The sequence below is a fragment of the Leptonychotes weddellii genome, chromosome 12 (genome assembly GCF_054177405.1).
Source record: "Leptonychotes weddellii isolate Sample4059 chromosome 12, ASM5417740v2, whole genome shotgun sequence".
In the NCBI taxonomy this organism is placed as follows: domain Eukaryota; kingdom Metazoa; phylum Chordata; class Mammalia; order Carnivora; family Phocidae; genus Leptonychotes; species Leptonychotes weddellii.
The window spans coordinates 61,558,907-61,572,668 of NC_138380.1; the positions used below are offsets into that span (position 1 = coordinate 61,558,907).

General features: G+C 44.3%; 1 protein-coding gene across 1 annotated transcript in view; it reads left to right on the forward strand.

Annotated features, from left to right (window-relative positions):
* The window catches only part of SLC25A13 (solute carrier family 25 member 13), a 175,854-nt gene that overhangs the window by 57,930 nt on the left and 104,162 nt on the right, over positions 1-13,762 (forward strand). The window contains 1 exon segment of the mRNA XM_081799691.1: positions 8,662-8,777. Within this exon segment, the coding sequence (XP_081655817.1) occupies positions 8,662-8,777 (116 nt within the window).

The following is a 13,762-nucleotide window of genomic DNA, read 5'->3' on the forward strand; positions in this document are numbered from 1 at the left end:
AGAACAAAGAGGGTATTTATCTAGAGTCTAATGGAGATTATGATTTGTCTCTAGCTTTAAAAACCCTGTGGGAATTCTTTTCCTTGATGCAATATTACTCTTGTGGCGATTGGCCATGATTAGAACTTTTTTATGATTCAGAGTTTAAAAGGTTGGGGAGGTGACAGGACATGAAGACAGATTCTCCTGAGGTCATTGGGCAGTGAGTAGTACTATTTAACAGGGAGAAGGAAGAATGGGGTATAGAATGTGTATAGGTGAAAGACCTTTCTGAGTGTGTAGTTCAGCGAACTATTAGCAAAAGGGAAGTAGAATGGGGGTGAGTCATACCTGTTAAATGTGTAGATCCCTCTGATAAGGAAGGAATTGTTGGAGGTATAAGAATGCCCTCTATAAATCCCAGCAGTTGGCACAGTCAGCCTTGGGCAACTCCAGCGCTGTTTGGAGTGAACTGCAAGGGGTGGACAGACAGGTAGGCCTGGAGTATGGGCTTATCACTTACTGAGTTAAGTTCACAGTTACGAGGGCCTGTGTATTTATCTACTGTTGGCAATATGGAGGCAGTGATATATGCAGAGGTGGTATTTATAGGCGAAATTCATGATAACAATACAGTAAAATTGCTAATAAAATCTTTAATAGGTTTTTAAAGCCAGGCAGTAGCCTGTTTGAACAATATTCAATCTGCCAGATTTCACTGGAGCCAATGAATTTAAATAGCCCCTTGGCAAATGCTGCAGTGAGATTTGAACCCAAGAGTGTGTAGAACCGAGGAGCCCAGCTGGCCTCGGAACAGATGTACTCCGAGGAATGCCAAGGCCAGTGCTGGAACCGGGGTGGGCATGGGAGGGCTCCCTGTAACCGAACGTGGAAGAAAACAGGATTCTGGACTGAAAGGCATTGGAGAGAGCCTCCTTCATAGATCAGGAAAGGAGATCTGCTCCAACTTGCCCAGCAAAATCATTCAGCCACTCAGGCAAAGGAAGAACTGGAACTCGGGCCTCTTTCCACCTTACTCCTGATGATTCTGGCATATACAATTAGGTAACAAGAATTCATTGTCTTTTTAAAGCGTGTTAAGAACAACTGAAATGAATTTGCCCAACTGAGGTTGTGAGGCCTAGTTTGTTTTCTCACTGACCGTCAGCCAGCCTCATTTATTTATGAGCTCCTCCGCCGTCTGCCTAACTAGTAGTTTTCATGTGCTCTCTGACTGCAGGGTCTCAGTCCGCGCCTGTGGCTGCCGTAGCGCCTGCAGCCACAGGCCACTGGATGTCCCTGACAGGCGCCTGACCTGCCGGGCTTGAAAAGCTGTGTGCTGGGACTGCTCAGACAAGCCCTGGATTTGAACCCTTCTCAGTTCTCTCTCCTGCTAAGTAAGCCCTTGGCCCAGCCCGCTGCAGCCTCTTCGGACTGGGCTCCCTGCTTCCCCCTGCAGTCTGTGCCCGGCAGTGTCCTGAGTGTTCTTCCAATGGGATCCCACATTCCTGGGTCTAAAACCCTCCGGTAGTGGCTGTCCCCCATGCATGCTTGCAGTACAGTCCACATCGCCTGTCTGGCCCTGCATGCTCCTTCATCCCTGCCTCCCTCCTGCTCCCCTCCTCCCTAGTCTCCAGCGCTCTGGTGGCGCCCTGCCCCACGGGGCTCCCAGGGTTGGCCTCTCTTAGGGCCGGTGCCCGCATGGAGGTTCTTCTGCCCCCAAAACTCTTGCTCCACATCTTCCCAGTGCTTCCCCCTCCTCATTCAGATCCTAATGCCACCTCCCAAGAGGCATTTCCTGGGCATGTAGGCAGAGCAGCCCATCTCCCATCCCCATCATTCTCAAAGGTTGGCCGCAGGGTAGGATCACTTGGGAAGTGGAAAGAAACAAAAGGCTGCTCAGGTCCCTCCAAAGACCAATTAAATAGGCCCTCTGGGGCTGAGAAGCAACTGCTTTAAGGCATTCCTCTCTTTTATCCTCTACACAGAAGTCATCTGATTATGAATCATCTTATTTTTATGTCGGTATGTTTTGTGCTCATTGCCTGCTTTCTCCACTAGAATGGAATTCCTTGAGGATGGGATTCTGTCCATCTTAATTCATTTTCATGGTATCTTTAGTGCCTAGGGCATTGCCTGGTGTATCAGAGACGCAGGGAACATATTTGCTTGGTGGCCTGAACAACATATATTTGCAAGGCATTTGGGAGGGAGATAAAAGAGCTGTAAAACCCCAAAAGCTATTAAAGATGTTAAAATCATGGAGGCCAAAGCTCTTTTGATAAACTGGTGATCTCAGGAAAGCCCAGTTCTGTGTTTTTTTTTCCCCTCGACATTCACAGATACTTGAACCTGGGTGGTCTGGTGGTTGGAACTGAGTTTTTGGAGTTCGATTTTACTTTTATCTCTGCCATTAATCCTGGACAATTATTTGGCTTCTGTTGTAACACACGGAAGAGGGTTATAAGAAGAAGTTATTTTTGCGAAGCACTCTTGTGGTTAGGAGCCTTAAGTAAAAGTGGTAATTGGATTTTGATATGGTGCATTGTCTACAACCAAGCTTCCTGAAGCCCGAACAGATCGGATCCTTATGTGCAGTTGCTTAAACTTTCCTAGCCACAGAGTTGGCCTAGAGGTGGGAGCCAGGCGGGAGATGAAAGGGACCACATGGGGTATAAGTTGCTGCTGAGCGAGAATAAGCAACGGCCAGGAGGAAGAGAGAAGCTGGAGGTTATCCACCTTGGATAGCCAGTTAGTGTGACTGTCATTTGTTTCTTTTTTTTTGGTTCCCCCCCGCCACCATCCCCAGCCTTTTATTCAGTCCTCCTGCCACTACCTACGTTGAGATCCTTGATGTTTTGTTTCGTGTAAATTTTTTTTTCTTACTACAAAAGTAGTTCAGTATGTGTATTATTGAGAAGAGTAGAAAATCTGGGCAAGCAAAAGGAGAAAAACCTTAAGTTTCTAATATTTTAACTACCTAGAGAGAGAACCATTGTTGACATTTTGGCATACATCCTTCACACTTTTATGTATGTGTTTAAGGTATTATTTTTGTCCATTTTTAACAAAATGGGATCTTTTTTCATGCATTTTTATAACTGGTTTTTTACTTAATAATGTGAATCTATTTATAACAATGATAGTGTTTGGAGAGTAGTCTGTATACGGATGTTCCTTTATTTCATGAGTCACGTATTTTTGCATATTGCGGTTGTTTTCACTTTTTGCACCTTCAGCAGTGCCGCTTGAACATCCTTACAGATAAAAGTTTGTACACATTGATTATTTTTTAGGATACATTCCTAGAAATGGGATTGTGGTGTCAAAGACTGTGGGCACTTTTAAGACTCTTGCTATGTTGTCAGATTGCCCTCTTTGGAGAGCGTAGCGCCCTATACTCCCATCCCCTTGTCATAAGGCACCCTTCCTGTCCTTCAGGCCTTCATGTCTCTTCCCTGGCTTCAACCAACACGTCTCCCCAGCTCCAGGCTCTTCTCCTTCCAGGTCACTTCACACTCCTCTGCCAGAGTAAATGGTTTAAAGCACAATTCGTCATGTCACCAAGAATTTCAGACTTTGTGTACTGTCAGGATGTGCGCACCGTTGCACTTGCCCTTACTCCAGTATATACTCACACTGCTTGTGGCTCTTCATCTGCAGCCCTCCTGCCTTGGTTCCTGGCTCACCATCTGCCCCCCCACCCGCCCGGGCCATCAGTTCTTGGGGGGCAGAGATTGCACTTTTCGCCTGTGTCTTCCCAGCACCGGCCCATGCCCGGCACATGGAGTGGGCACCGACTGCCGTTGGCGGCCTCTCCTTCCCCCACCTCCCATCTCTGCTTGATCACATCTTACTTCTGCAAGACTGACGGGACACGTCCACTGGGTCGCATTGTCCCTCTGACGTCACGTGACCGTACAGACACTCCCCGTCTCTTCTCTCAGTATAATAATGATCTTTCCTTCCTCTGAATCACTGGGTAATTTATCTCCACTTCTGTTACTTGCTACTTTTTCCCATAATGTCATGGTTTTCAGTCTGTATTCTCTATTTTACGCATCTCCAGGCTAAGAGCTATCCCTTGCCAATACGGGAGGAGGAGACCTAAAGGGATGCTACTATAAGGAAACTCTGGCATTATTTTGGTTTATGTCCTTCTAGTTTCTTTCTGTGTATGTAATAGTTGTGTCATCTTCCACAGCCCTGAGCCCAATGTACCTGTGGAGTCCACTTTGTATCCCTTTTTTCCCTGGCTCAGTATTTGATTGGAGAATGTGGTGTCTGAGCTGGCTTAGGCGGACTCCGTGGGCTTGTAAAGTTGCGGCTGCCCCCTGCAGCTTTAGAATAAGGAGGGTAGCGGTTCTAATGGTTTGAAACACAAAAACGACTTTCTTAAAAAAAAATCTATGGTGGCATCAGAACCAGGAGCAGAGTAGTTAGAAACCTACTTTTCCCTCATCGGAGTGGTTGGGGGCCTTTGAAAATGGGACTCCTGCGTTTGCTTCTCTTCACTGACCAGTGTCCCGCTCTTAGTTGCTGCAGGTGGGCCTAGTCAAACACTCTTCCGCAGGCAGTGGTCATGGAGTCCAGCAGAGTTGTGGGGCTTATTTTAGAGGGCATCTAACATTGTCAGAGAAGTTTTGGTTAGAAACAGAACCAAGTGAGCTCCCCAGCCAGGTCTGAACTTGATTAAGCTCATATTCTTTGTTGTAATTTACTCTAATACCCATTAAATCTGTAAAAGCAAGACTGAAGTACTGTTTATGTGAAAGTGTGTGTGTGTGTGTGTGTGTTTAGATAGCACGCTGTAAATGAATATAGTACTATGTAATTATTCTGATAGCCCTCTAGTCAGATTACCTTGAAAATCCAAAATGATCTTGCTGAACAGTAAGACATTATGATTTCATGGTTCATCTATATACCTCCTACATAGTTGTATAATACTTGTATCTAACAGGATTACCAAATTACATACCTTTTTGGTATCTGTAACATGCCTAAAATACCAGAGTATTCATTGGCCAGGTATGGTTATGAAACCACATTGACTTTGCCAGATGAGGATTTGTTCATGCATATAGATAGTGTTCAGGTTTCTCATACCATTTTGAGAGATATAAAATACTCTTTTTATTGTATTTAAGTCTTTATTCCAGTCATTAAATAAAAAAAAAGTGCCTCTTTTCTGGATAACACACTGTGCAACTTTTAATTAACCAAACGTCTGTGCAGGGATAATTGAGCAAATGGGATTATTTTGTGCCTTGACAAATTGCCAGCAGGCTAAACTGGTGAGCAGTGTGGCTGTGTGGTTGTTGGTACCTGCTCAGAGGAGTCCTGGAAGTAGGAGCGATGGCAAGAAGAAAGCAGACAGAGACACCTTTTCCCTCTCTACTGCTTCAGTAGTGCAGAGTATGGTGAGCCTGAGCCCTGAGTTTCATTCACAGCTTTAAGTAGCCTTTGTTTAAAAACTCCCAGATCTGTGTTTCCTATCTTAGCCTTTGTATTAGTTTGTTAGTCCTGCTATAACAAAGTATCCCCAACCTAGATGGCTTTAAAAATAAATGTATTTATTGTCTCACAGTTCTGGAGGGTAGGATCAAGGGTGTCAGCAAGGTTGGTTTCTTCTGAGGGTTGTGAGGGAGAATCTGTTCCATGCCTGTCCCCTAGCTTCTGGCGGTTTGCTGGAAATCTCTGGCATTCCTTGGTTTATAGAAGCATCTGATCTCTACCTTTATCTTCACATGGTGTTCTTCCTGTGTGCATATCTGTGTCCAAACTTCCCCTTTTTATGAGGACTCTAGTCATATTGGATTAGGTGCCCACCCTATTCCGGTCTGAGCTCATTTTTACTAATTACGTTTGCAACAACCCTAGTTCCAAGCAGAGGTCATATTCTGAAGTACTGAGGGTTAAGACTTCAACATGAATTTTTTGGGGAGGATGCAGTTCAACTGCTTTCAGCCCTTCTCCCAAGTTCCACACTGGTGCTTTTGGTTTCCAGCTGGACACCATAGTCAGTGTCCCACCAGAACCTCCAATGTAACACAGTCGGAATTGGTCTCACTGTCTCACAAGGCCTTTCTCTCTTTTTCTTTTTCTCTCACTCTGTGTTTGGTGGTCATATCATCATCCCATGCAGTTAGCCAGGTTGGATGTTTTGGGCCTTTTCCTGGCGCTCAGTCTCTGACATCCATCTCTACCAAGTTCTGTCATTCCTGCCTCAACTGTTTCTCTAACCTTTCCTCTCTTTTCAGTCCTGGTGCGGTAGCTCTGGCTTAGACCCCTGCTGTGCCTTGCTCTCTCACTATCTATCTCCCCATCTTGTCTTTCCTCTGTTAAATTCATCTTCCACACCAATTCCTTTTCTAAGACAAAGATCTGAACCTGATATTTATTAGCGCCCTCCGCCCCCCCCCCCCCCCCAAAGACCTTCAGTGACTTCTCACTGCTTGCAAAGAAGTCAAGATTTTGTAACTTGGCCTTTAAGGTCTTCCACAGGTGGCTGGTATTACAGCTCAAGCCACTCTTCACCCCTCACAACCTATTAGATACAGGGTGGGCAACACCTGCGTCCTTTCCTAAACACAGCACATCCCATATGTTGTCACCTCTGTGTTTCGCTCTGTTCTTTCCTCATTGTGGAAGGTCCTCTCTCTGCCCTTCACTCTTCTTGCCATCTTCCCATCCCAGCTGGAGTTTGGTCTCAGTCAAATGGAAACCAGGACACCTGGGTTTTAGGCCAGAATGCCAGAAGCCAGTTGCTTCCCCTTCACATAAGTCATTAACTTCTAGTTTTCTCAAAAGTAAAATGAGGAGGTTGAAGTAGATGATCTCAAAGATCTTCTCAACTTTAAAATTTCTTCTTTAAATGCCACACCTCCATGAAGCATTCCCCAGGTTTGTGGGCAGAACAAATCACTCTTCTTGTGCCCCCTTAACACTTTATGTCTTCTTTTACTTTTGACCCTCAACTCGTGCATTCTGGTGGGCATATATGCACGTGACTACCTCGCACTCCCCCAACAGGCTGTAAGCTCCTCGAGGCCCGCTAAGAATGTTTGACTCAGCTTTGCGTCTCTTCCCATCCTGGTCTTACTTGCACATAGACTGTCAGTGAGACACACTGAGTGGTAGAGAAGATGTTCTGGGCCAACATATTTCTGTAACATATGCTGTTCCTGCTCCCGAATGTTCCCATGCATTTGGAAGGATGTGTTTTGGATGGTGAATGACAGAAATTGTATATTGAACACACCATGGGATTTTCCTTTCTTTGTGATATTATTATGATCAGGTGACATTCTGGGAAACACTTAACTTTGTAACACTTTGTATAAAAATGTGTTCTCTCTATGAGCTGCTTAGACGTAATTAAGTGTTTTGAGAAACATAGGAAAACACTCCTGTTTTCTTCCTCCCTCTATATCCTCCAGAGACTTGGACTTCAGTGTATCATTGAAATATTTGGAAATTTAAAATACAGAATACCTCCTTGGAAGTCAAAGCATCTGTGGCCTGTTGTATTGTTCCTAACAACCAGATTTGATTATGTCATGACCTTGCTCAGAAACTTTTCAATCACTCCTTGCTTCCTAGGGAAGAAAAAGCAGTCCCTTTTTTTTTGTTTTCATGGCCATCTTTGGTCTTATACTTTTAATCTCATTTCACAGTGTTTTCTTTTATGTGCTCTGCTGCCCAGAAAAAATCAGTTCCTCACCATTTCCCTTGTACACGCCCTAGCTTTCTTGCACCTGCCTTTCTGCATGGATCCCCCTGACTAGAGTGCCGGCCTTTCTGTGCCCATTACTACATACCTGAATTTCACTCATTTTTCAAGAGCCAGCTCGCATTCCATTTCTGCTACAAAGCCGCCTTTGATTTCCTACCAGAATTCTGTTCTCATCATATTGCTCCCTGTCTTAAGATTGTATACTGTTTCTAGTTCTAGACTAGTGTTATCTGCCTTATCAGACTAGAACTTCTTTGGCATCACATTTCATGTCTGTTTGTATTCTACCACCCCTACCAATACTACCCCTAGTTGAGTCCACATGTGGTCGGTAGATCTCAGCAATGAATGAGTCTCTGTGAACCATTTTTTTTTTTTTTTTTTTTAAGATTTTATTTATTTGCGAGAGAGACCATGAGAGACAGAGCATGAGAGGGAGGAGGGTCAGAGGGAGAAGCAGACTCCCTGCTGAGCAGGGAGCCCGATGTGGGACTCGATCCTGGAACTCCAGGATCATGACCTGAGCCGAAGGCAGTCGCTTAACCAACTGAGCCACCCAGGCGCCCCTCTGTGAACCATTTTTACATGGTGTATTAATGAATGACAAAGCTGCTCTATATTACTGCTGCCCTGTCACGTCCTAATTTAAAATACCTAATCTTTAATTCTAGAATCCAGCAATATGCCTGAAACAAAAATGCCATGTTGGCTAAAACAGTTACGTTTGAAATTGTAATTCGAACCTGTCATGTTCTTTAGATTCTGTACATTGCTGTTTCAGTCCACTGTATGTAAAAGGAAATGCTAAGTGTTTATAAATGTTTTTAGGTTTGAACGTAGTTTTTTGACAGCGATGTTTAATTTTTTCCCTAGTGTCTATTTGTGTATGCTTTTATTTTCTGCAAGCTACTGATTTTATGCTTTGTGCTTGTTTTATGTTGCAGATTAATATCCTTTCAAGAGTTCGTAGCATTTGAATCTGTCCTGTGTGCCCCAGATGCTTTGTTCATGGTGGCCTTTCAACTCTTTGACAAAACTGGCAAAGGAGAAGTTACTTTTGGTAAGGGGTGTGAGTATGTGTGCACCTAAGTAAGTGCAGACTTGTGTGAGCTTTTTTTGTGTGTGTGTGTGTCCCCAGAAATGAAGTGTATGGAGAAACTTTTTAAGAAGTTAAGCATATCCCTTTTAACAAAGATTGTTTTGTGTTTTGGGGCTCCAGTTCAAATATCTTTCTATTTGAAAAATAGATTTCTGGCCCCGTTTTGATACTCTGGTTTAGTTTTAAGGTGAGGGAGGTTGTGCATGACTTTTTCAGAGTCGTAGGTCATGTGAGCTAAGCAGGACTTCTGTTAATTTCCTTCACAATCAGGGGTGCTTCCCACAGGTAGGAGGAAGACGTTCATAAACTGCCTAAGAACAGAAGGTACCACCTGTGCCCCCGGCGTTTTCAGTCCTTACCTGGTCCCCACGGAGTAGCTTGAGTGCAAAGGCTTTGCACAGGATAGGAGTTCAGGGTGGCAGCAGCAGAACCTCGGTCTCCCAAGAGGACCCCCTTGGCTGGGTCGTTCTCTCTGCCGTGCTGCCACCTTCTTCATTGTGAAAAGCCAGAACCGGCCTCACAGGGATTAGCTGCAGAGTTGCAGAAAACCCACATGTCGTTTTAAGTACTAGGAGAAGGGAAGTAGCAGGCCAGGAGTAGGTTCTTTATTAAAAATAAGCTGCTTACTGACGTATAAAAAAAAAGTGTAAAAATAAACTTTTTTATACTGAAGATAGATTTGACGGAAAGTACCACCTTTTCCTTGGACTGTGTGGTATCCAGCGTGTGTTGTTCATGCGCGTGACCCTGCTGTAGATAGCACTGCCCATGAGGAACTGTGGAGCCCTCCTGGGCTTGTGGATTGTTGATTCAGGGGAGACGGCTGAGGTGCCCATTGCAAATGTCTTTATTCATAGTTTCTAGTTCGTTTGGACTTCTTGGGTCTGTCTTACTTGATGGATGGTGAGCAATGTACAGATGGGAGGAGAATACAGATGATATGATAGAGCACCATCTATTCTGGAATAATTCTGGAACTGGAGAGAGACTTCGCTCCTTCTGGCTCTTGGCCTCTGTTGTGTCTGAACAAGTTAATCATCCTCTCAGGTCTTCATTTTCCTTATCAGAAATGAAGACAATAGCTACATAAAGTGTAGGTAAGGCAGTATAATGGACTTATTCTAGAAGCCTTCCCTTTTCTGCATCCATTCGTCCATGTTCCTCTGACATGGCAGTTATTTGAGGCTCGATCAGCTGAGGCAAAACATGGACATATGCCTGGTTTTGTTTCATACAGTCTAGAAGCTCAGATGCATTCCATGAGCACTCCAGTAGAACACTACGTGGATTATTTCATATTTAAACATCCCTAGAATAACTTTAGTTTTTTCCTTTCCCATCACCCGATTCATCTTAGTATCACTGTAACCACAGCTTTTCCTTGGAACACCAATAAAAAAATGTCCCCGTTGAAATTTTCGAGTGACAAACGAGCAGCCAGCTCATGGTGGTGTTAATTGACCCAGTGGAAGCCAGTTTGATGAATACGGTTCCTGGGGGTTTCCAGAGGAACGCCTGTGCGTCTGAGTGAGTTGGGCAGCCGCGTTCGCTCGCGCCTCCCCCTCCTGTAGCACGTGTGCAGGCGGGGGTGCAGGAGCCCCGGGGTGGAGATGGGGGGCGCTGGGAAGTGGCCTGCAGTGTTCTCCTTACGTCCAGCGTGAAGCGGTGACTGGCCCGGTGGAGGAAAGAAACAGGAGACTGTCCCCCATGCAGGGAGACGTGCTGTTCCTGGGAGCAGAAGGAAGCAGCAGGTGAAGAAGCAGGTGCAGGAGAGGGGGTCATCAGGTGCGGGAGGGGGGTCATCTGTGAAGTGCTGCAAGCGCAGTAGCAGGACCATTCTGTGTCTGCTTCTTACTAGTGCTTTGTTGATGGGCAAATCGGTTCAACCTTCTGAGCCTTCTTTTCTTCATCTGTACAGTCAGGGTAATAATAATCTACCTTGCAGGACTATGTGAGGATGAGAAGATACACTGCATATAAAGGTGCTGTCTGGAGAACAAAGGCCTCTATAAAAATATTACTGAAAGAAAAAACTTGAAAAAGCAAAGGAGGACTTTCTTCTTCTCTCCCCCCCCCCCCGCCTTTTTTTTTTCTTGTGTTTTGGGAAGCCCTGCACTTCTCATTTGCAGTTTAACTGCTGGCCAGTTAGCCAGTAATTTGCTTACCATCTGTTTTGTGTTGAACATTATCCCATCTCTGAAGGCATAAGACATTCAAATAAGAAATCATGGTTTCCAAGGAGCTGAAATTCTTATGACAACATCAGTTGCATGTAACTTGTAGAAGAAATGTACACCTCCTCTCGCAGTACCCTGCCCTCCCAGTGTCACCAAGCAGAAACAGGGTATGTCCTATATCCATTTATGATGAGCTGATGGGGTCCTCACCCAGGGGTGAGGGAGTCAAACGATGTAGTCTGGGCTTTTCTGACCTATTCATCCCTATTTGGGATTAAACTAACAGGGATATGCATACTACAAAGAAGAATCCAAATGACCATCAAATTGCAAATTAATAGTTGACTTAACATTTTTCATAAGGTAGAGTCCCCCAGGAGAGGTGGCTGCTGTGTTTAGTTGGCTTTTACCCAGTAAACAAAATCATACAGGGGATGTGGCAGCCTAAGGAGTATTTCAACAGCAGGTATCTTTAGAAGAGGCTAGCACAAGTATGTTTTCCAGGAAACTTATAATGGGGTTGGAGAACTTTCTTAAAAAATGGAGTTGGGCAGAAAAGAGGACTTACTTAGTCAGTCTTAATCTCATAGGCCCGCAGAATTAAGAGCATCCTGATCTGTGACCCGGCGGCCTGTCCCTGTGAGGCTCTTGGAGATGTGCGCAGTGACAGTCTTACCTCTGGTTACATCCTTAGCTCCTTGTAAGCCCTTCACCCAAGAATGACCCTTGTGTATTTCAGAAGGTTGCCTGGGTGTGCATCTCTGGGAGGGGTAAACATGAAGAGGTAAGAGAGAAAGGCCTCCTCTTTTCCCTCCCAGATGGGCTCCGTCAGCTGTGGTCATGAGGAGAGCATTGTTTCTCGGAACAGAGGTTTATCTGGGGCCTTCCCATGGGCTGCAGGCAAGGCAGGAGAGTGGCCTCAGTTCCCCGGACCTCCTGGCCTTGCGTTCCGTCCAGAGGAGAGCCATTACCCTCTTGATCTGTAACATAGCGGATTTCCACCTGGGGGCTTGTTTGAAGCAGGGCCTGACGAAACCCAGGAAGCACTAGTGTTTGTCAACAAGCCGGCGGCACTCCCGCTCCCACTAACGCTGATTCTGGTACACACCACCCAAAAGTCGGGTGGCGTGAGGGGCAGATAATCAAGTGTCACATTTCAGGGAGGGCTGGCCCCGTTTGCTCTTAGGCCTTGTTTATGTTTGTCATGTTTTCATGTCTAGATTACTCCTGTGTTTGCTACAATGAAAAGATCTTGATTAGGCCAATTTTTGTTCCTTTGATACGAGTTCATTATTTTCACCTGTTTCCTCTGAGGACAAACGTATCTCCAATATTTTGTTCTCACCATGTTTTCTTGTTTTGATATCTGATATTTATAAGTGCATTTTGAGATGTCAGCAGGTGTGTAATAGGGTATCCGTATAAAGAAAATTCTAGTTAACAATTTGCAATTCTGTATGTGTGGAGAACAAATACTTTGTTTCTCTTTGCATTTTTAGCCTATTTTATATATGCTAGTGAATTTTTATTTTTAATTTTTTAAAGTATTCTTTATATAAACATAGCATACATACAGAAGAATGCACGAATCATAAGTGTACCTCTTGATGAACTTTTGCACAGTGTATGTACTTATCGCCATCCAGATCAGGAGGAGAATAGTGCCAGCGTCCATGGGCCCCTTTCCAGTTATCGTCCCCCAGGCCCAGTGCTAACAGCGGACATTTATCAACATTGACTGGCTTTGCTTGTTTTTAAACTAGATAAAAATGGAGAGGTACAGAACGTACCGTTTCACTCTGACTTTTGCTCACATTTTATCTGTGAGATTCAGCCATGTTTATGTTGTATCTATTTTTACCTTGTTCTTTTTCTTTGTTGTATACGATTCCATTGTATGACTTTATCCTGATTTGTTTATTCATCTTACCATTGGTAGGCATTTGCACACTTCCAGCTTTGGTAGCTACAAATAATGTGCTTTGAACATTGTTTTATCTATCTTTTGGGGTGTGGGTGTGGGGCCATTTCTAGGAGTAGAACTGCTGGGTCGTAGAAAATGTGTGTGTTTGGCTTCAATAGATACTGCCAAACAGTTTTCCAGAGTGCTTGAACCACTGCATTCACACTGTCAGTGTGTAAGCGTTCTCGTTGTTCCATGCCTTTGCTAACCCTTGGTATTACCAGTCACATTTATTTCAGTGATACCTCATTATGTCGCTTTAATTTGCACTTTCCTGATTACTAATGGGTTGTGCAACCTTAAAAAAATATTTACTGGCCATTTGCATATCCTCTTTAGCGGTGTGCCGTTTTTCTAGATACAAGGTGTTCATGGGTTGTATATCTTCACTCCGTGACTTCCGCTTCCACTCACTTAATAGGGCCCTAAGGAACACAAGTTCTTAAACTTCATGTAGTACAAATTATCAGCATTTTCTTTTACAGATAGTTCTTTCTGTGTCCCATTTAAGAAATCTTTGCTTACCGAAAGGTCGCAAAGACAGTCTCCTCTGCTATCTTTCAGAAGTTTTTTTGTTTTCCTTTCAAATTTAGACTTTCAATCTTTCTAGAACATGGTTGGATTTTTTTGTTTACTTTTGCATGTTGTGAGGGTCAAGGTTCTCCAGACCCCGTGGATATCTACTTTCCCAGCACTATTACTGAAAGGATTGCTCTTTGTTTTATTGCTCTGTGCTGATAACAGTGATCTTAAATCACTGTGGGTCTGTTTCTGAATTCTGTCCTTCTATAATTATGTCTGCACCA